Consider the following 23,725-nt stretch of genomic DNA (forward strand, 5'->3'; position numbering starts at 1 on the left):
GAGATAATCCTATGACCAAACTGCACCTCGCAAACCAAACTCAACTTGATGAACTATGGTTAACAATGGGATAGCATAGAGAACTCTATGGGCACGTAACAAAATAACAATGAATCGAGTCAACAAGTGTAAGCTGGCAACTCAACCGTGCGCGATTCCGGGGTCAATATGCACGCACACCACTTCTACTACCATGTGCCAAGCCAATAGTGCTATGAATGTTTATCATTGGTTTTCATTCAGAATCTGTGTCTTAATAAGACTAATTAATCCACTTTCACTTTTTTTTCTCAACCAAATCAAATTGTTACTTTCGTTGACCATTATTGGACCTTTATTAGTAAATAAACTTTCACTATCAACCTGCATTCCTCTCTAGTAAAGCAGATATGTGTCATAACAGTAACCACTGGTGGCCATTTTGAAAAATGGCTGCCACAGCCATCAGCAGCTGAATTTGAGATGGCCCAATATCCAAATCTGTTCATAATATGATCGGCTACTAGTGTGCCAAATTTGGTGCTTTACTCACAAAATGCACAATTGTTATGCTATATTTAGCGAAGTTGCCCCACTATAAGGGGTCTGAAGTTTCTAAATGGTCATCGGGTTCTAATGTGTCTTAGGGTTCTGAAGGGTCTTAGGAGTCTGGAGGGTCTTAGGGGTCTGAAGGGTCTTAGGGGTCTGGAGGGTCTTAGGGGTCTGGAGGGTCTTAGGGGTCTGAAGGGTCTGATGCGTCTCCAGAGTTTTGGCATCCATAGGGTCTTCAGTGTCAAGTGGTTCTAATGGGTCTTAGGTATCTCAAAGTGTGCAAGAAATCCCCAAGCATTTCTCGGACCATGAATTTACCGATGTTGTTCAGAATTGGCACAGAGATTGCTTACATAAGCACGCCATCCCACCCCCCCCCCAGGTTTAGATCAAATCAATTAGTCCTTGTCACACACCCAACCTGTCCATCAAGTTTCATTCAAATCCATCCACAACTTTTTGAGATATCAAGAAATATCGTTTTTAGTCCCATCTCTCAATGGTGAAAAATCAGTTAGAAATTAAATAATTCTCATATGCAGATCTGGATTTGCATCTTTACCAAAATTGAATCAATTCTTCCCAGTGGCATTCCCAACCTGTCCACAGAGTTCCATCTAAATCCATTGATAACCTTTTGAGATACTGTGCTATATATGTTGTTTTTCGCCCTATCTCTCAACGGTGAAGAATCACTTCCGGTCACCTACATACAGAAAAGATTTTGTTTTCAAAACGATTGCTTCAAAACTGTGGACAAAAATCATGTGACAAACAGACAGACAAGCCGGTAGGCGGACATGGGTAGTCGCCTACCCAATAGAACCTGACGTGATGGGCCCGTTCGATGGGGAATGACCTGAGGATTAAGCACAAGAAAATTCATGATTCTCGCTTCAAGGGTTAATGCTGCAGATTGTTTTTTCGTTAAAATACCTCCACATTTAGAGGTTTTTCAGCCGTTGCTAGGCAAGGGAGGGGTCCATAGCAACGGTTCTTTCTCACACATAACTAGGACATACCATGAACCTACCATACCAGTTTCATGTATATCTGACTCATAGTCTCTGAGATATAACGAACTTCGTTTTTTTATTGTTTTCGACCAGGGTTCATTCAAAGTCTATCTTCTCCGACAGTTTTCATAGGATCCGGCTGGAAATTTTTGACAATATGGCTGAATGTACTGCCTGCCCACAGTCGCTCGTGGCCCGATTTTTGATTTTCGAAAAAATAATTTTTTTATGATTTTTCTAAAATTTCAAAGTCCCGTTGCTAGGCAACGGTGGTGTCCATAGCAACGGTTCTCATTTGCACACTAGGTCGGGGTATGAACCTACCAACCAAGTTTCATCGAAATCACCATTGTATTAACTGAAATCGCCATTTTAAATACTGATAATAAGGGTAGAACAAATCTCAAATTTTTTTTTTTTTCGACTAGATTGACTTCCCAATACAGACAGACAGACAGACAGACAGACAGACAGAAAACAAAACAAAGGCTACAGACCAACATACTTGGCGAAAAAATTTTTTCGCCAAGTAACAAGGGTGAAAACATAACCTCCGTCCACCTTCGGTGGCGGAAGTAAATATCTGGAAGATTGAAGCCCATTCACTGACAATCTTAAACGATGCAGCAGTGCAAGTGGCAGAATTGCTGACAATGAAGGCAATGTTGACAGTGTGAACTAAAATCTTTGCCAGTGTGGTCAGAAGAAACACCTTGGAGTACAAACTCAAGAGGAGCAATCAGGCAGTTACACTGAAAGATAAATCCTTCATCAAGATTAATGATGAGTTGAAAGTTGATGCTCAGGTGTAGTTCCAGCATCTGATCATTGCTGGTGAGAGATGTGATGATATTCCATTCCTGTGACACATACACTTTGCAGTTGCACCTCTGCACTTTTTGACGCTCCTGGTGTGATGTGACAAGCAAGCAATCCTGCATTAGGAGACACCATATGGGATTTACTTGACAAACATAGCCAAACACGTCTCTCCAGAAGGACTGGTAAACCTACCCAACACCCCCCCCCCTCCCCTACCGACTTTCTCAACAATCCACTTGAAGAAGTACTGTCTCTCAAGCTTTTGGGTGTCACCATCTGCCATATTTTCTGGGAAAGCCACATTTCCAAGCTGGCCTCCAAAGCCAGTCATTCTCCGTCGTGCAAAGTCCTTCCTTGGCACACCTGAGCTCCTATCCATATACAAAGCTTTCATCCGCAGCTTGATGTAGTACTGCTCTCCCCTCCAGGGCTGGTGCTCCTGCCTCACACCTTTCTCCACTTCACACTGTGGAAACCAAGGCTTTTAGGATCATTGGTATCTCCCGCGATGAAGCTGAGTCTTTGGGTCTCTCACTCTCTCACCGCAGGCAGGTCGGTGGTCTTTGTCTTCAACAGACTCCCTCTCTAGCCTTGCCCCCTCCCATCTCTGTCTGTGCTATGTCCCCCCAATATTTCCGCAGGGTGCTCAAGGTCCGCCAATAACCCCCTTCTGGTAAAAATATCAAAATCAAGAATTTGAATTCTATCAAGAAAATCAAAATCAAGCTCACTTTCACTCTTTCATTCCTCTTTTTTTTTGCCGCCTCTGGAACGAACTCACTCGCTCTCTGAAATAAATCTGACTCATCCTTCCAGGTCTGCAAAACCGCTGTTCACCACCATCTCATATCTTCCCCCATCGAAAATCTTGATCTTTTCTACCCCCGTTTATCCACCCCAAACCCACCTCTTTCAAATTCCTGGTTTTTCTTCCTGAAAGTCACTGTGATGTCCATCTTGTATGCCACATGTTTCCCGCCCCATCCCTCTCCCGTCCACAGATCTCCTCATGTCTCTGTTCCCTACTGTTGTTGTGCTTCCTTCTCCCACCTCTCTTGTCTCCTTCTCCCTTTGTTATATGTTCAGCATGTCAGCTCATATATGAACCTCGACAAAGTATGCAAAAAACCCCCCACAAAGTCCAGCTGGTGATGTTCAATATGTGTTAGATGGTGGTTCTCTTCTGCATCACAATTCTTGTTTGAGTGGCTGTGGCAACACCTATAATGCTCTCTGTCAATGGTATGTTAGCTGTGTTGGGAGGAAATATGGAAGTGCAGTGATTGTCCTCGATGGTTACGAGTCTGGTCTATGAAATAAGGAAATGACCCACGTGAGAAAGACGAAAGGTTGCATCGGAGCAACAGTGCATTTTACAGGTGACATGCAATTCCAAATGAAGAAGGAAGAATTCCTTGCCAGTATTCAGAACAAGCAACATTTTATCAAGCTCGTTAGCACAAGACTGCAAGAATCTGACTGCACCAGCATTCATGCCAATGTTTCACTGATCTCGTGACACTACAGGCTGCTTTGTGGTGTGCCGAAAGAATGGTCACAGTGCTCATTGGGGAAGATACTGATTTTCTGGCTGTGCTTTGCTACCAAGTTAGAAACCACAACTGTTTGATGTATCCCCAACATTAGAGTCAAGGCAAGTTGTGAAAAGCCATCCAAAAATATGGAAGATCAGGTCCACAAAAGAAGTACTTGGGCCTCATGAGAGCAGTCATATACTGTTCATTCATGCCTTACTTGGATGCAATACAACGTCACGAGTCTTTGGTTGTCCTTAAGAGAGTAAGGACAAAAGACCACTTCATTAAACAAGCACAAGTGTTTCAGACACAGGCACCAGCTGTCAACGAACTGATTACAGCTGGTGAAGAGGCTGTAGCTATGATCTTGATCTGTAAAAAAAAATAATTAATTATGATCTTGTACGACTCATCTTCAAACAACTAAATAAATATAAACCTGAAGATTTTTGGAAATGTGCTACTGCAGTAACATATATCAGACTGCCTCGTCTACTGAAAGATAAAAGGCTAATCTGTTGGGAGTTGCGTTAACTTTGTGTTTTTTATTTCAGGGCCAAACTACAAAAATCACATCCTGAAAAGATGTTGCACAAGTTTGAGACGCTTCTGCACACACTCGTCTGTGAGAAGAGGAAAAAAAGTGTCCAGGTAATGATGTTTAATGCACAAAGTGATGAAACATTTAAAGGAAGATGACGGCTCAGATTGAAGCAGGGGGTGATCTTGAACTCTCATTTCACCGTCTAGTGATGTAAGAAATGAACCATTGCAAGTCTAATGGGCTGATGTCATATTGAAGGTGGGTGAATATAAATTTTTATCCCCACATGGTTTTGCTAGCTCTTACACTCATATATACAGGGGGCTGCAAAAGTAGGTATACAGTAAGGATTATACCAGTATCACCAGTATTATAATAGTATTACAAGTCTGAAGACGACGATGGTTCACGAGCGGTATTTGACGATGTCGATTGTTTCAGAAGTCAAGGATGACACAATGTTATAACGTTTGACCAAGTTATAAAAATGATCAACATGATGTGGTACGAGTGACAGGTTATTAGCTGCAAAATGTCGAAAACCCGGTTTCTTTCAACAACTTTCAAAATTTGACCTTTGCATAACCTTTTAAGGTCCCAAAACAATGTTGTGGACATTAAAATAAGGAAACAGGATACATGCTATAGCTTAATGGAGTTAGTTCGTCGAAGAAGGTCGAAAACCCGGTTCGATTCCCACAACTTTGAAAATTTGACCTTTGTGAACTTTAAAGGCCAAAGGTCAAGGATTATGACCTTTGGTGCAAAACTTCCTCTGGAAAATTCCAGGAACAATATAACGTCATATAGGCTATATGGCATTTCACACTCCTCGGATAATTACAAATACTTTGATGAAATCAGCGTAAAAACAAACTTGTAGGGGCGCCATGGGCAAGGTGTTCGAGATAGAGAAAAATGGTTTCAAGACTTTAGGTGGGGAATGACCTCAAGATTATGCATAAAAAAATATTGTCATCCGAAGCTCTCAAAGTTTGGGCGGTCGTCTGATTTTTATGTCAAAATTCGAAATTTTCTAAGTTCATGAGCTTGTGACCTTGACCTTGGGACTAAAATGAAAAATCTAGCTCCGTGGGGCTATGCAGGTGCCATTGGGCTAACCAAATACCGAAAACCCCTGCCAGATTCGACAAGCCCCTCGGAGAAGATGGATTTTTATGTAAAAATCACAATTTTCTAAGTTTGTGACCTTGTGGCCTTGACCTTGGGACGTAAATGAAAAATCGAGCTCCGTGGGGCTATGCAGGTGCCATTGGGCTAACCAAATACTGAAACCCTTGTCATATTCGACAAACCCCCTCAGAGAAGATGTAAATTGCAATCGGCTACCCCCTAAAAACACAATTCGCAGTTTTCTAAGTTCGTGACCTTGTGGCCTTGACCTTGGGACGTAAATGAAAAATCGAGCTCTGTGGGGCTATGCAGGTGCCATTGGGCTAACCAAATACCGAAACCCCTGCCAGATTCGACAAGCCCCTCGGAGAAGATGGATTTTTTGTAAGATGTAAACCTGAAGATTTTTGGAAATGTGCTACTGCAGTAACATATATCAGACCTCGGAGAAGATGTAAAAATCACAATTTTCTAAGTTTGTGACCTTGTGGCCTTGACCTTGGGACGTAAATGAAAAATCGAGCTCCGTGGGGCTATGCAGGTGCCATTGGGCTAACCAAATACTGAAACCCTTGTCATATTCGACAAACCCCCTCAGAGAAGATGCAAATTGCAATCGGCTACCCCCTAAAAACACAATTCGCAGTTTTCTAAGTTCGTGACCTTGTGGCCTTGACCTTGGGATGTAAATGAAAAATCGAGCTCTGTGGGGCTATGCAGGTGCCATTGGGCTAACCAAATACCGAAACCCCTGCCAGATTCGACAAGCCCCTCGGAGAAGATGGATTTTTATGTAAAAATCACAATTTTCTAAGTTCGTGACCTTGTGGCCTTGACCTTGGGACGAAAATGAAAAATCGAGCTCTGTGGGGTTATGCAGGTGCCATTGGGCTAACCAAATACCGAAACCCCTGTCAGATTGAACAAAACCCCTCGGAGAAGATGCAAATTGAAATCGGCTCCCCCCTAAAAACACCACGAAATGGGCGCACCATGCCCATTCTCAGGAAAACACAACCAGATCATGATATAAACCTCCCACCAAAATTTCATCAGGATCGGATCAAAACCCACGGAGCTATGCTCGGGACAGACAGACAGACAGACAGACATAGACAGACATACAGACAGACATACAGACACACAACAATAACGAATATAGTGGTCACATATTTTTCGTGAAAATATTTTTTCGAGAACCAATGATCAATACCAGGGCAAACAGTTTGAACATTTGAGGGATTAATATGTTTATTATTGATGTGTTTATTATTGGTATGTTATTATTGATATGCTTGTATAATCAATAAAATACGTTTTATGCACACGTTTCATTTTTCATTACTGTATACCTACTTTTGCAGCCCCCTGTATATACAACTTTGCTACCTTGAGAAGAGGATTTAAGAACTACTCCCATCTGCCTCTGATTGTTGTTTGGTATGACATGTTTTCACCCTTGTGCATATTGTCATCCAGTGTGACAATCTGACATAAAGTGTAAAATATACAATGTTCAGATTTTCAATTCCAAAATTATCATCAACATTCTGCTCTGCAAGCAATGTTCAGATGGTGCTGAGTTTTATCTCGATCATCGAACAAAAATATATTTGGTGATGGAAGACCCTGAATTTTTCAAAAAGTTGTGACCAGTCGTTGCTTTTGCGTTTCCACCTGCAAGTACCATTGGGAAGTCTCTGGTTTATCATGGCCTCCATGATAAACATAGAAAAATAACTGATGACTGGCCTTCCTTCCCCCACCCATCTTCGCTTTTCACTCTGCTTTCCCAATATATCTATTCGGAGAGAGAATATTCACGAAGTTCCTTCCTCCCGAAACTGCTCAAACTTATGAGATGATTCTGCAGCATATCTTGAAGCAAACAAAAAAAACACTGGCGATCTTTCCACAGTGCGCAAAGTCCAACAATGACATTCTAATTTTGAACTTTGCAACTCAACTCAACTTTTAGAAGAAACATCTAACCTCAACAAACATCACACAATTATTGGGCTGAAAGGATAGCCGAGAGGTACGCACGATCACCTCTCTGCTGTCTCGCCTGGGTTGAATCCTGAACCAGTTATAAACTGTCATCCCGGTGTTTCACAGGCAGGGTGATTCATCAATGTGTGTGCCGTCCCTCGGATGGTTGTCAAACGGTTGTCTCGTCTGCCAGCATTAGTTGGTGGAAGTTAAAGATCCCATGGTGTCCTTCAAGAAGAGTAGGTGAGCTATTGCCAGAACCACAGCCAAATTACAACTTCCTGCCAGAATCTATAGAGCACAGCCATGGCCTCAGCCAATGATGCTTTCATGCAGCTTTGTGCTACATACGAGTGAAGAATAATAGTTGTACATCAACAATTAATTCCATGTCAAATAATACGCATATAAGCGTTAACATTGCAATGTACCAATACACAGCATAACAGTCACTCATAAATAATTTCACCCCACCACTTCGAGATTTTGTTTTTACATAATTACAACCTACACAAATTCTATGTATATATATATATATATATATATATATATATATATATATATATATATATATATATATATATATATATATATATATATATATATTTGTACAAAGACATGTTTGTGTCGGTGTGTCATGAGCACCACCCATTCTACAGGCCATGCCTCCCCTCTCTTCCCCAGCTTCACAAGGACAACCCATTAGCTCGGCTATGCTTTTCCCTCCAGCCGTCAATAAATCACCGCCATCTTTTTCGCTCCGCATAGGTCTGAGGGTTCATAGGCCTCCGGTGAACATGTGATGACTGAATGAGTCTTCTCACATTAAATGACGGTACTATTTTGAGGAAACAAAGGTATATTTTGATTTCAACTAAAACGAGGTAATGCATGTTTTGCTCGCAGCAATCATGGCAACGGTCTCATATACACAGCCCAATGAAGGTATGTTCTCAAAATGCAGAACAAAGAAAATCATGGTCTTTAATTTTAAACCAGAGAGTTGGTATCAAGGCCACCCAATGCTCGCCTGTTTATACATTTATCGTTTTTAAAGGACTAGTCCAATAATATTTTTTGTAAAGCATTGCACTGAAGTCTGATCCAAATAATTTTAAAGCAATATATGTATTTGTATATTGTAATCAGTAAAAAAAATAGTGTGGTAGATAAAAACATCAGAAAGGAAAAAAACTTTAACATTGATGTGCTACAAAAAAAGTTAAGTTCAAAACAGGTCAAAAATTTACAAAATTTGAAATTATTTTTTAATTTCAACTTCACGACACCAATAGTATACCCCAAAAGAACCTCCATGCCAAATACAAGCATCCTAGTACACATATTAAATGAATGGCAAGCTTCTAAATAACTTGCACCAAAAACTTTAACGTTGATGTGCTTCAAAAAAGTTAAGTTCAAAACAGGTCAAAATTTTTTTTAATTTGAAATTCTTTTTTAATTCCAATTTCACTACACCAATAGTATACCCCAAAGGAACCTCCATGCCAAAGATCAGCATCCGAGTACACATATTAAATGAATGGCAAGCTTCTAAATAACTTGCACCAAAAACTTAAACATTTTCACGCTCACGCTGACGCTCACGCCGGGGGTACCGCTATAGCTCTCTGTTCTTCGAACAGGCGAGCTAAAAACGAATTTTTGGTTTTCGTCTGACTTTTCAAGGCTTATAAACAAACTGATAGACATGTAATTCACATATGAAGTGACGTAAATAAATGAAAATCGGCTTGGTCTTGAAACCATAATTCATTCTGCGGGAGGCCAGGGAAATTCCTGATATATTCAGTTTTTATTATGTACATGTGCATTGTACACTCTAAATAAGTTATCCACACATGAACCATGCGTCCCGCACGACAGGTTGGCTTTTGGCTGGCTCATGGTGCATGTGATTTCTTCGCTTGGTGGAGAGAGGCGGAATGGAGCAAACGGGTCAGAGCGGAGGCGGAGGAAACGAGTCCACAGAGTGGTGAAAATTACCGTATGTTTTGCAAGAATGGTTGTTGGACTGTACATAATATTCCATCAACCACACCTGTTTTTAAAAGTGGTTTTCTGTTGTCACTACTGTCAGACTGTACATTATTTTCCACAGTTTACCTCACCCATTTCGATGTGATTGGCCCTTGGGCAATTGTGTCACCATGGCCCTGCACCCACCAGCCTGATTGTCAGGCTTGGTCCCGCCCACCACTCGTTTCCTTTTGTATTCCCATGCATATAGTTTAGCAGTTATACCTACTTTTCATGGAATCCTTTCAGGTTGTGAAAAATTTGAGTTGTCATCGACATTCCCACTCTAAAATACAGAAGATTTGTGTTTAAACCAAATCCTGAGCTTAAACCAATTTTAGTTAGGCTGTCTGAAAAGAGGAATATGAAGAATAAGAAGAATTACAAACAGGCTATTTGGCATCCATCAGATTTGTAGCTCAGCGATGTTGTTCAAAAGTTTAATGAGTGTTATTGGACATGAAATCCTTCACAGATGACTGGTAAGTACTTTACAGGTTGATAAACTTGTCTTGGTGGATCACGTTGAGGATTTGTGTTGGATTAAACCTGTGGCGTTTCCATACCATTCCTACAAAAGAAGTCCAACTAAGCTTTAGATGGACAATGTGAAACACAAAGAGGGAAATAACCATGACCATGTTCAAAAGGAAATCAGAACCAAGCCTTCATAGAAGCACATGTTCTGTGCTACTTATGTGCAGCCAAACACAACCTGCCTGTAACCGTAGCAGGCATTTACATACAACTTCGAACCATACTGTTTCCAGACAGCAAGACCACACAGCAGTTGAAGTGCAAAATAACTCTGCTAACACCTGTTAAAGAGGAGTATCACTGACAAAATTACTCAGTAAGTGACAGAGAGGTTTAGAAACAGATCATAGCTCATAGTCATGAACGGCGAGTCCATCAGAAGGAAGTTAGAAATTTTGATTAGAGCATTTGGAGATGTTGATGTCAGGAAAATTTTTATGTATGTCTGTGTTTAATAGTGAAACCAAAGAAAGAATTGTCATTATGAATTTTGAGGTATGAACAATAGGTTGGAGATGCAGAGTTGGATGCTGTGCTTTTTATCAGTATCTTAAGTTGTTCATCTCAATTTTGGTGGAATCGAAACTCTGTCATTCGAAAGATCACAAGGTTTTTGATTTGACAACTGACAGTTGTAGGTCCACAAGATTTGACTGTTATGCACTTGCCATACAAGTAGTGACAATATTTCCAAATAATTCTGAATGTCGTGTCACTGGCATAAAATGCAGGGGCACTCGATGACAATAAATCCTTCGTATTACACCAGCAGGGCTCACCATACGTTGAAAAATATCAATCTATTAGTGAGGAAGGAAAGTATGTAACTATGTATATATGATTGTGATCCAGCTGAATGAGTGAAACACAAGTAAAAGAGTGAAGCAAAAACATTTGAAGGAAGAAGTATGTGAGAGAGTGGCCAACGATGTTTGGCTGGTGGATTATATAGTATACAAAAAGAGAAGAATTGTCAGAGCATAAATGTAAACCCGTGACATATAGCCATAGTTCATACACTTGTAAAAAAAAAATTACATCGCTTCCATGTCATCAAAATGTTGCATCACACTATCAAGAAGTAATGACAACTTTAATAACTTCAATAATATATAATCGATTCCAAATGAAAAATTTCATCAATGTTTACAGTTTATCAATACATTAAGAATAAACTTTGCAGTTTGGGTTAGCGTCTTTCGAGTGTTTAATAAAATGGCATCGGTGGACGAGAAATGTCAGCCGACCTTCAAATTCAGTTTCACCGTAGACATCCTGACTTTTCTTGTTTTAGTGTGAAAGCTCAAGCCACTCTGACTCGTTTAGCTCACTTCATCTTACTGCCACTTGGAACTCAGAGCGAGTATTCATCGGGAATAAACAAAAAACAGCAAAAAATAAGTTGCGCTTTGCAATCTCATCTTCAGAAAAGCAAGACATTTACTTTTATTTTCCCAAAGCTGACAGGATTTCAATGATCAATTAGACAGATCACAAGAAAATCTTTAAAGTTTATCGAAGAAATTGCAGAGCCAGAAGCAAAGACAAAGGTTTTTACCTCCGCCAACAAAGGCAGAAGGAGGTTATGTTTTCACCTGTCTGTTTGTTTGTTTGTGAACAAAATATCTCAAAAAGTTGTGGACGGATTTGGTCGAAAATTTGTGGAGAGCTTGGGTATGTGACACGGACGAGATTATTAGATTTTGGTGAAGATCCGAATGCGGATATGGATCTGAGAATTTTTTTTCATTAATTCTTCACCATTGAGTGACAGGATTAAAAAAAATATATATATATATATATATATATATATATTTATATATATATATATATATATATATATATATATATATATATATATATATATATATATATGTGTGTGTGTCACAGGATATTTCAAAAATTATGGACGGATTTGAACGAAACTTGGTGGGTGAGTTGGTTAGGTGACGAGAACAAGCCGATTAAATTTTAGTTCAGGTCCAAATCCAGATATAGCTTTTCAGTGGGATACAAATCGTGAACCAACCAGCCTGGCGGAGGTATGCTCTCTACCGAGTGCCCTTCGAGTTATTACCTGGGTTACAAGGGCCTTGTGCTTCCGAAGGAGCTCATTGTTGTCCTCCTGATCTTCCTCCATTCGGCCTTGAAGTTCGTTCAGCTCTCTCTGTAACCGTGACACCTGCTCTTCTGCCTGCATGGAAAAGGTAGGAGGGGGCAGCATAGGAAAATGGCAAGGTGAATAAAATAAGTGTTTACAAGGAAACTTGTGCCTTATTTCCAAAAGCATTTATTTTATTTGCAGATGATTGCTTCTATAACTGTTTCCATCATCTTCGACAGGTCACAAATCCATTGCATTGTGCTGTCAATGTAACCCTCAATCAAGGCAAGGATTTGTAATTTGGCCAATGTAGCAGTAAATAATAAAGCAATCCTAATGTACACAACAAAATGCGAGCAGATGGGACAGCGAGCTTAAAGTCCCCTCTGAAATACTGAATACTAATTGGATGCAACACTCTGTCTCTTCTGGGTTCAGTTCCCGCGCGACTATAAACAGTCATCCTGGTGTTTCACAAAGAGGAGGAAAATGCTCTCAACTCCAGTATCTTGCCACAAGAACAGGGATGAATTACTGATAAGAGATAGGTCTTACTTTGGGGAAAGAAAGATTTGGGAAAGGGAGGGGGATAAGGGTGGGTGAACCAATACCGAAGAACATAATTACTGAACTCTCAGCACAAAGCAAAAAAAAATGCATTTGAAGGAAAAAAAAAAACAAACTCGGTCACCAAAGAATAAAATAATTTTAATAAATGCAGCCATTTCTGAAACTGACTTTTCTAACATCAGTGCCTCAGTGCCGGGCAAGGTCTTTACTCGGATAATTCTTGATCGGGTTCACCGCCATCTGCTTGAGCACCAGCGCCCAGAGCAGTCAGGCTTTACACCAAAGAGGTCAACGATTGACCGTATCCTTGCTCTTCGGGTCCTCACTGAACGCGGACGAAAGTTCCGGCAGGGGCTGCTTGCAGCTTTTATTGATCTGTGCAAAGCATTCAGTTCAGTGAATCGGGATGTCCTCTGGAGGATTCTCAGTTTTCGTGGGGTGCCACCAATACTGATCAATCTGATGTGTGAACTATACTCTGGTACTGAGAGTGCTGTGAGAGGTGGTAATACCATCTCCGACTTATTTACAGTTGTTACTGGAGCTTGTCGGGGTGTGTAGCTGTGTACTGGCCCCCACACTTTTCAACGCTTGTATGGACTGGATTCTGGGGAGGATGTCGGAGAGATGAAGCTGTGGTGCATCGTTTGGGAATGTCAATGTCTCTGACCTTGATTTCGCAGATGATGCAGTCATCTTTGCGGTGACTCTGGATATCCTTTTGGAGGCCCTCGAAGTGCTGAATGAGGAGTCGGAGCCGCTGGTATTATGGGTTTCCTGGGTCAAAACTAAGATCTAGGCTTTCAATGACATCTTGGATGCTGCTGTGCTGTCTGTGCCTGTTTGTGGTGAGGGTGATGAAGCTGCAGAGAGATTCATTGCCTTGGCAGTGATATTCATGTCTCTGCTGGCTGTGAGCCAGAGGTCAATAGACATCTGGGTCTGGCCTGGGGAGTCATGAATTCACTGGATCATGGGGCTGCCGGTACCTGTGCGGGAAGGCAAAAGTCCAAGTCTTCAGGTCCTTGGTGCTTTCAGTCTTGCTCTATGGATTTGACTTGGACTTTGACCAGGGATCTGAGACGGAGACTTAATTCCTTTGGTACCAGGTCTCTTCGGAGAATCCTTGGCTATCGCTGATCGGACTTTGTGTCCAACGAGCGGTTGCTGAGAGACTCAAATGAGATTTGTTACCCGCATAGTCCGTGAGCATCAGCTGCGGCTGTATGGACATGTGGCTCATTTTCCTGACGCTGATCCTGCTCACCAGATTCTCTCAGCGAGGGAGCCTCATGAGTGGAGGAGTCCAGTGGGCCGACCACGTGCTTCATGGTTGCAGCAGGTTTATCAGCATCTCAAGGAGATGGGGATGGGCCAGGCATCTGCCTGGGTGAAGGCCACATCGAGGCCCCTGGAGTATCAGCAGAAAGTGGACGCAGCGACGAGCTGCTCTGGTGCATGCTCCCATACCTGACCTGGTCTGAGCGTTTCGGTTCCCTTCTAAGAACAAAATATTTCCTCGATCTACTCACCTAATCTTTTGCTTTTTCAATGTTGTAAAAGATTCGGCACAATTGTTCACACCACAAAAGCTGCTTCAATAAAAACAACAGACTGACAAATTCGGTTTAGATCCCTTTAGAACACTTTAGAATCATTGCAACAACAACAATGGAATGTTACACGTCATCATTTTACGACAATAAATCAGCTGTGCTGGTAAAATTTCTGATCATTGAGAAAGAATATTTTGGTACAGCACTGCACAACAGAGTCGTAAAAAAAACAGGTGAAGGGGGGGCAATCCAGAGACGTGGGTTAAAACATCACGAAAAGCAGCAATATTGTGGATTTCCATTTCAAGATGATTGAGTGTCTGAACAACTAAGCTAATGAGACTTCGAAAATTTTTAAAAAGCAAAACAAAACCCCATTACACTTTCCGTTTCGCACCCAATAGAACCCTCCAGAATTACACTTGAGAACCTTTTAGAAGTCAACACGGTGGGTTGGAAAGGTGCCCCTTCTTCACTTTTGACAGAGGGATGGATGGATGGAAGGAAGGATGTACCAAGTATTGAAGCAGCTACACTGCTTAAAAAAACTCTCAGGTGACTCACTAACAACATGCTTGCTCACCTGGTTGGGCCTATAAGTTATACCAGTCCACTTCATAGTCAACTCTCACATGCCTTCAAAGCAATTTCAGATGGCCACAAAGATACTGTCTATAAAAAGTAATGCAACCCATCAAATAAAAATTGACAGCAATCATACTTTGAAGTGAGGGCAGTATAAAAAGTAGAGCGGAGAAAACAACTCTGTTAATGAGTATTTTCATGGGTGAATACAAAGCAAACATCCATTTGATTATTGACATGAAGGAAAATTTACGTGCTTGCCTGGGCACTGTTGGCTCGTTTATTCTCGAGATAAAAAGCATCGATTTAACAGAGATGAGACATAAAAGGATGCATTTTATACCAGCTCATAATTAACCATTATAATAACAATGGCACAAGCTAGTAAACAAAACAGATTTCAAACAAGACATGACCAGGCATGGCACAATTAGCTTTTCTCTACAAATCTATTGTTTGACTGTGATTGCGTGTCATTTATGAAAATGCATAAACGTGGTTCAGTTTATGATTCTCGTATCGGTGGCCAAAATGGGCAGTTGATGATTTTGGAAGCACAGTGCCTGTTACTATGTTACTATATCTCTATATATCTCTATATATCTCTATATATCTCTATATATCTCTATATATCTCTATATATCTCTATATATCTCTATATATCTCTATATATCTCTATATATCTCTATATATCTTCTATCTTCTTCTATCTTCTTCTTCTTCTTCTTCTTCTTCTTCTTCTCTCTCTCTCTCTCTCTCTCTCTCTCTCTCTCTCTCTCTCTCTCTCTCTCTCTCTCTCTCTCTCTCTCTCTCTCTCTCTCTCTCTCTCTCTCTCTCTCTCTCTTTCTCTCATCACACCCAGTCTTTTTAATGTCTCGATTCAGATCTTGCTCCCTCAGTCTCTCCTAATCCCCCCCAACCCCCCTAGTGTGCAGATACAATTCCAACACAACCCTCCTTGTGATACTGCCAACATCCACATCCAGGGCACTCTCTCTCTCTCTCTCTCTCCCTCTCTCTCTCTCTCTCTCTCTCTCTCTCTCTCTCTCTCTCTCTCTCTCTCTCTCTCTCTCTCTCTCTCTCTCTCTCTCTCTCTCTCTCTCTCTCTCTCTCTCTCTCTCTCTCTCTCTCTCTCTCTCTCTCTCTCTCTCTCTCTCTCTCTCTCTCTCTCTCTCTCTCCCTCTCTCTCTCTCTGATGTGTCATCCTCTTCACAGAGTGTCAGTTCCACTGAAGCAGCTTCCGAAGGAAGGATTATACTGGGTTGTTTACCAATGCCCGACCAGCAGGAGTTAGGACAGGAATTTGGAATTTGTTCAGGGTGTCGGCAAGAACTTGCCTCTTCTTCACGAAGAACACGGTGGGTCTAACTATTGTCGGCAGATGGGACGCCTGCTTAACGTCCATCCGAGGGAAAGCCTGGTGTTTGCTTAATGGTTAGGGTGGTGGGCTTGGGATCCTAGCGTCCTGAGTTCAAATCCCACTCGGCTATTGAATTAATACCAGGTGGGGTTGACTCTGCTTGTCATCCTTCCGAGGTCGGCAAGATGAGTGTCAGCATGCTGGCTGGTATCCTGTGTCGGAGTGGCGACCCGTCCAGGATTGTGACTTTTCCCCCGATATGAAGTGCGAGTTGCAAATGAAACGGCAGCATTAACAACCAACTTGCACATATTACTACAACATACCACTTCGTCTTTGGCTCAACATGGCCCATTGTAACCTGGGCTTTCAAGCTGGGTCAGAAGTACTCATCGACATTTTAAAAACATGTTGATACAGCCTCTCTTAATAGATGGAGAGAGTGAAGAATTAAGTGAAGCAGTTGATGAAAGACGGAGGGATTTGTGTGTAAAGTAGAAAATTTAAGGTAGTTGCAGTGGGAGAAGATAATCATACCCTGGAGGGATAAATAGATTATTAGGTGGGAGGAGAGGAAGGGAGGAAAGGAGGGAGGGAGAGAAAAGAGTTGAAAAATAAAAAGGGGGGATTCAAACAAGGAAGAAAATAATTAATAACGAAGAAAAACAATTTTGCCTCATAACGTCACCAAATGACGTCATAATGTCTCAATCTTGACATATCCAGAAAGCACTCATCGAGGTGTTCAATTTGAGGTACTACACGATATGGTTCCTAAAACTTGAAAATTTGACCTTGGGGTCAAATATGTTTGACCTTAGGCGCTAACCATGAAGGTCAAGGCCAATCGCCACCAAAAATTAATCAGCTGAGCGCCAGACCATGAACTATATTCCCATGAAGTTTGAAGATGATCCGATCAAAATTACTCAAAAAATAAGGGTTTCGTCGACTCCCCTGATTTGCGACAAAATGACCTTGACCTTTGACCTTGACCTTCAACATTTTGTGCACTGAAAGGGACCTCTATAAGCCTCTGATATGCAAAGTTACAAAAATTTCCAATGATAACTGTGCTCTGCAGAATTTTTTATACGTGATTACAGACAAAAAAAAAACAAAAACATACAAGCTGACTAACATATCTTGCAAAAACTTCGTTTTAGCAAGATAATAAAAAGCGCAATGACAGCAAAGGTAGCAAAACATCATGAGTCAGAAATAGAGAGAAAACGAAGGAGAAAAATAAAAGGAGGAAAAAAAAAAGTAAGAGCAGAGGAATAAATGAATTCACAAGAACAAAAATAAAAGCCAGAGGAAGTGAACAATGGACAATAAACACCCCTTGCAAATATTACTCGTGCTCACAAGTGGATGAACTCATATGGAAGAGCAAATTAAAATGGGAGAAACAAATCAAGATGAATCATCAACCAAAGAAGAGATCTCCACACAGGTAGATAAAGATGTGAAGGAGAGGAAAACGGTTCGGATAGAAAGAAAGATAATGAGAGGGAACTAGCTTGGTAGCCAGCAGGAGAGTGGCTCTCGTTATTGGCAGACATTTGCAGAGGTAAAACACAAGGTTTGAGGGAACGACGAGAAGAACAAGAACGGCAGGCAGTAGAGCACATACCTCTGGCAGGATAAGCAGTTTACATTTTGGATTCCACCGATAGGCCAGATCTGCAATCCGACCTGAACCAAAATCTAATCAGCTTGTTCGTGTGACCTACCCAAACCATTAACCATGTTTTAGCATAATCCGTCCACAACTTTTTCAAGTATCATGCTATACTGTTGTGGGGGAAAAATATATATTAATGTATTATAAATTGTAACAAATGGAGTTTTAGAAATGTAACTTTTATGCTACAAGTTGAATTGGCTATCCTTTCTGGCCAAGAGACTTTTGCCCTAAATGATGATAAATGTCTTCGTCTGGAGCGGTGTGACCTCAGCTGATAACAGCGAACGTTTGCCTCGAAATGTACGAAGTGGCTTCTGGTCTAAAGGACACGTCTGCAGTCTGGGTTGATAGCCCCCACCACTCTCTCATGAAACTATAAAATGCTTTGAAATGTAAAATTGTTTCAGTGCAAGTACCTGAGGAAGTATTAGAATCTCAGTGGCTTGTGCTCCTTGGAACTGACCAAGTGCCAAGTTAGAATAAAACTCTCTGATGTAATGTGGAAGTGAATTGAATCGTGTTGGTCCAACTGTTAACTAAAGTAAGAATAAATGAAATAGAACCAAATAATATTGCAATCAATGGGGATTCTTAAGTTCATTGTATGAGGGTGAAAAGTGGATGGTGGATAATTAGAAAATAAATTGTTTCACAAGGAAGGACTTGTGTGGACATCGGTTTTATCAGTGTCAATGGGTTTTATGCAGGATTTTATAACCAAATCGGACAAACGTTAAACTCTGCCTGAAGTCAAATAGGATTCCACAATCGGCCAGTTAGAATCCTTCAGGAGGACAACAATCACAACAAGGTGGGTTAAAAAATCCACAACAGTTGGTGCCGTGACTCGGATCGAACCGAGGTTGCTGCGGTGCTCGTGACCGGAGGTGCTTAATCTGCCGGAGGCAGTGCCTGGAGGAACGACAAGTGCTTGAGCGAAGGTAAGGGAGAGCGCTCTCAGCAGGTAACGCATTTCGAACAAAGAAAAGTTCATTGTCAGATAATTTTATTGATAGAAAGAAGAGGATCCGGCGGAGAGAGTCCGTTTTAAAGTAAACGATAAGTACTGTAGTTGTTTTAGAAAAGTGCTGCAGAAGAAGAGGAGTCAGATGACAAGAAGAGGCTCAATGAGGAGCCAGACGCGTAATTAAATGGGCATGATGAAGCGACATGCCACATGTTTGCATTGATACAGACCGGCTGTGAGAGAGATGGCCGAGGACACGGCTGAGACGCCGAGATAGGGTTAAAATAGATAAATATTATAAGTTACCTGTTTGTAAGAGTTATTAGAGTTACCTTTTGTTCATTGAACTCACTGGAAGTTTATTGGCAGTGAGGTTGTTATATTATATTGTGTGGAGGTTTATAAATTTGTAAATGCAATGATTTGCACGAAACGTTTTGTGGAGTGCAGGAGAAGATTGACCGGCTGGGAGCGTGGTTGGTGATTTGAATTGAGATACATGTGTTGCTGAGAGTAAAAAAAATGAAACTTGTGCGAGTCCAATATTCACTGCAATGAAACGTGTTCTGTTGGGATTTTGACGATATTTTAACTCGTGCTGAATTAAGCTGTGGGTCTGTTTGGGTTGGCATGTTATGCATTCTTGGCATTGTATTTCCACGCGAAGGTCACAAGCTGTGACACTGCAGCTCGCCCCCTCCACTGGATCTGTGGGGGGTGGCATGTCTTTTCACTGAGTCTGTGTTTGAGTCTTTGCTTTAAGTGTGAAATTCGATTCATATGCAGATTCAAGAGGATGGCGGCCATTGTGTCAAAGTGTGCATGCCGTTGGCAATGACTGTAAAATGAGATAGAAATGTGATTGGTATTTGTCACGTGATCACACGCGAGTCTATGAGATGCAATGCTCGTTAGTGTGTGTGTGTGTTGAAGCCATGACAGAGTAAAGCTAAACTGTGGGTTTTGCCTGTCAGTTTTTTTCCTTTTTCTTCCCACCGGATGTGGAGAGAACTTCCTGTTCCTTGTTACTTGGTGTTTGTGGCGCACCCTCTCTACTGAATCTGTTTAAAGTGAAGTCCATTTCGGAAAAAGTGTTGAAGTTTTATTTTAAAAAACCATAGTGATTTTGAATAAATTGAAATAACAATTGTGAATGTGGGATATACTGTATTCGGAATGTGAAGTCTTGGGAGTTGAGCTCTCGCTGGCATTGTGATGATTTGTAATTACACAACCCGGCAAGTTTAAGTGCTAGGCAAGCTCTGAGGACGTGTCAGAAATGTTTCGAAGATTTGATCTGAGTTGTAACCATTGTATTTAAAAGATGTGATTTAAATGTAGAAACGTGATTTGGAATGATTTTAAAATTGATTGATGATGTTTATCACGTGGGGCGATTCACAGATAATTGATTATTTCCCTCGGATGGACGTTGAAATAGGCGTGCCGTTTTATTCGTCTGTAAATGTTAAGGTTGCCTGAACTTGTGCTGGGAAGGCAATGGCAACCAACCCAGTGTAACCCTTTGATCGATTCAGTTAAGGTAAATTCATGATTTAATTGGATAGACGCTGAAGATTTTATTTTTGATTGATGGATTTTAAAAGGAAATATTTTATTGTTTTGACCAAAAAGTTGTTTTAGAGAGTTTGGATGTTTATTTGTCTGAAGTTTAAGATGCTTTTCCAAGACTGGGATAAATATTGGGGAGGGTCTAGCTACATGTGTAGACAGAGTGTTTGAGCTGCAATTTAAATGATATTCGCCTGATGACAGATTTGACAAGTGATTTGACAATTTTTGTACAACTGTTTAAAATGATTTATTTGTTTTGATAAAGGAAAATGGATTCGTAATTGAGAAGGTCAGAAGAAGTGATAGATGGTTTGTGTATGTGAGTTGGAAAAATGGCAGCATGTTTGCTGTTTTGGTGAGAGAGAAGTGGACAGATGGAGAAATGTCAGAGATTTAAAATGTCGATGGAATTCAGTGTTGTTTAAGAGAGATTGGTTAAACGTTACTTTTTGAGATATTTTACGCTCTGCAGCCAAAGACGCTCTGCAGATCGGCAACTCGATGTCAGGATGGCCGAGCGGAGTGGAACTCTCAAATTGGGGGTTGTGCGGTAACTGTGCTAGTTACTTTCAGACTAAGCTCATTAAAAAAAACCCTTGTTCATCTCTTAATTGAGGATAAGGAAAATTACTGAGAATTGAATCAAGATGATAAAAATGGCAGTTGCTCTGGAACTATTTGTGAAAGAAACTGTAAATTGTTCAGCAGATGTGAATGTTAAAATGGTAACTGTGCAAAATCGATTTGGATTTGGTTCTTGAAGAAATAGATTACCTTCATATTTTGGGATAAATGATGGAATATTTTTGTGAAAAGAATTATTGATCGCAAATTGGAACTCTGATTAAGACTGTTTGCCTTTACATGGAAATAGCAAATGAGATGAATGTTTTGATTATACGTACAACTGGGATATCTGAATATTTTAGTTGTCATTTAGGGAAATAATAAGGAAAGAGATAAAATATCGATAATGTAAGTTGAATGCTTTGGAAGAGCCTTTGTCAGTCTTGTGGAAATACATGAGCCCATGATGTTGACCCATGATGTTTACTCGATGTTAACTTTGGTTTTGTTTGTTTCGGAGTGTTGAATGCAGTTAAACTATGAAATGTATGATTTCGTCTAAATGAAGCTTGGCAAGAACTTCCACACAAAGATTGGATGATGGGAGAACCCAGATGTTGGTGATTGAATATTCAACACATGATCATGCCCCTTCCTGAGGAGATAAGATGGAGCAATGTGGGAAAAAGAAAGAAATATAACATCAGAGATGGGGAATCCCCCGCCATTGAATGAAAAAGGTCATACATATTCCAGATAATGAGGGAAGTGAATTGGAAACAAGACACCATTTGGTCATCATCTCAAAAAAGTTCCCCAGGGGTGAGGAACGTAGTAACCAAAACTAATTGAAATCACATAAGCGGTTTTCCATTTATTTAAAAAAACATTTTTTCAATATGGCCGCCCCAGTCGGCCATCTTGGATCCGGCCACGCCCAAAATCAATAGGGTTCTTCCTTTTCAGGTGGTACATGTGTGACTCAAATTTCAAATCGATACGGCGAAAAAACATTTTTTGAAGATGGCCACCCCAGTCGGCCATCTTGGATCTGGCCATGCCCAAAATCAATAGCATTCTTCCTTTTCAGGTGGTACATGTGTGATCCAAATTTCAAATAGATATGGCGAACAGTTTATGACTTATCGCACTCACAGCTATAAATGTTGACGCCCGGATGGACGGACGGACGGACGGACGGACGGACGGACGGACAGCCGGACGACCTGGGTGACAACAATATCCCCCTTCCGCCACACGGCGGGGGATAAAAAAACCCACTGAGGAGAAGGTTGAGCAAAGTCTTAACGTCGGCGTTGTGTGGTGCCTGAATGGAGGAATGTTCTCAGCCACACTCTCGATTGCCGCTCTGCAAATGCATCGTGAACTTGCTGTGGTTGCTTCAATGTACGACAGGCCTGGAGTTCCACACTGCGAGTCGGTTACAGTATGTGTTCCTTTTCGTCTCCTTCAACCCAGTGTCTGGCCCAAACTTGTACTTGCCCACATCTACCTTCTCCTCAGCTCAAGGACTGCTTCGATTGTGTTTCCCGTTGGGTGCTGCTCTATCCACACCCTGACCTGTTTATCTTCTGACTTCGGGTGGCATATTTTCAATGTGTGACACATGCTGATGAATAGGCCATAAATTAAATGGAAACTCGCTCATTTTCTGATAAGAGCACTCGCTGCCATTGTTGATTGAACTTGAGTAATGGAAATCTTTTCTCCTTCAGGAACGAGACATGGTAATGATGTGTAAGAAAAATTACTCAAATTTTCCTTAAAAAAAAAAAAACGGGGGAATGTGGGGGAAAAATTTATATTAATGTATTCTAAATTGTAACAAATGGAGTTTTAGAAATGCAACTGTTATGCTACAAGTTGAATTGGCTGTCATTTCTGGCCAAAAGACATTTGCCGTAAATGATGATAAATGTCTTGGTCTGGAGCGGTGTGACCTGAGCTGATAACAGCGAACCTTTGCCTCGAAATGTACGAAGTGGCTTCTTGTCTAAAGGACACGTCTGCAGTCTGGGTTGATAGCCCCCATCACTCTCTCATGAAAGTATAAAATGCTTTGAAATGTAAAATTGTTTCAGTGCAAGTACCTGAAGAAGTGTTAGAATCTCAGTGGCTTGTGCTCCTTGGAACTGACCAAGTACCAAGTTAGAATAAAACTCTCTGATGTAATGTGGAAGTGAATTGAATTGGGTTGGTCTAACTGTTAACTAAAGTAAGAATAAATGAAATAGAACCAAATAATATTGCAATCAATGGGGATTCTTAAGTTCATTGTATGAGGGTGAAAAGTGTATGGTGGATAATTAGAAAATAAAATGTTTCACAAGGAAGGACTTGTGTGGACATCGGTTTTATCAGTGTCAATGGGTTTTATGCAGGATTTTATAACCAAATCGGACAAACGTTAAACTCTGTCTGAAGTCAAATAGGATTCCACAATCGGCCAGGTAGAATCCTTCAACGATCACAACAAGGTGGGTTAAAAAAATCCACGTCACTGTACTGTATATCGTTTTTGGTCCCTATCACTCAATGGTGAAGATTCACTTGTAAAAATTATTGCATTCTGATAT

At 40.9% G+C, this 23,725-nt stretch overlaps 1 protein-coding gene across 8 annotated transcripts in view; it reads right to left on the bottom strand.

The window, feature by feature from the left end:
• MYO18A (myosin XVIIIA) overlaps positions 1-23,725 on the bottom strand; it is a 380,371-nt gene that overhangs the window by 134,639 nt on the left and 222,007 nt on the right. For all 8 annotated transcript variants that reach the window (XR_015057662.1, XM_085879337.1, XM_085879342.1 and 5 more), the window contains one exon: positions 12,232-12,348. Coding sequence is in view for 7 of the 8 variants with exons in the window: in XM_085879337.1 (XP_085735463.1) it covers positions 12,232-12,348 (117 nt within the window). In the remaining variant the exon portion in view is untranslated. The remainder of the gene's footprint in view (positions 1-12,231; positions 12,349-23,725) is intronic.

This window comes from Eptatretus burgeri, chromosome 4, assembly GCF_056783735.1.
Source record: "Eptatretus burgeri isolate ZD-2024b chromosome 4, Ebu_testis_v1, whole genome shotgun sequence".
Classification (NCBI taxonomy): Eukaryota; Metazoa; Chordata; class Myxini; order Myxiniformes; family Myxinidae; genus Eptatretus; species Eptatretus burgeri.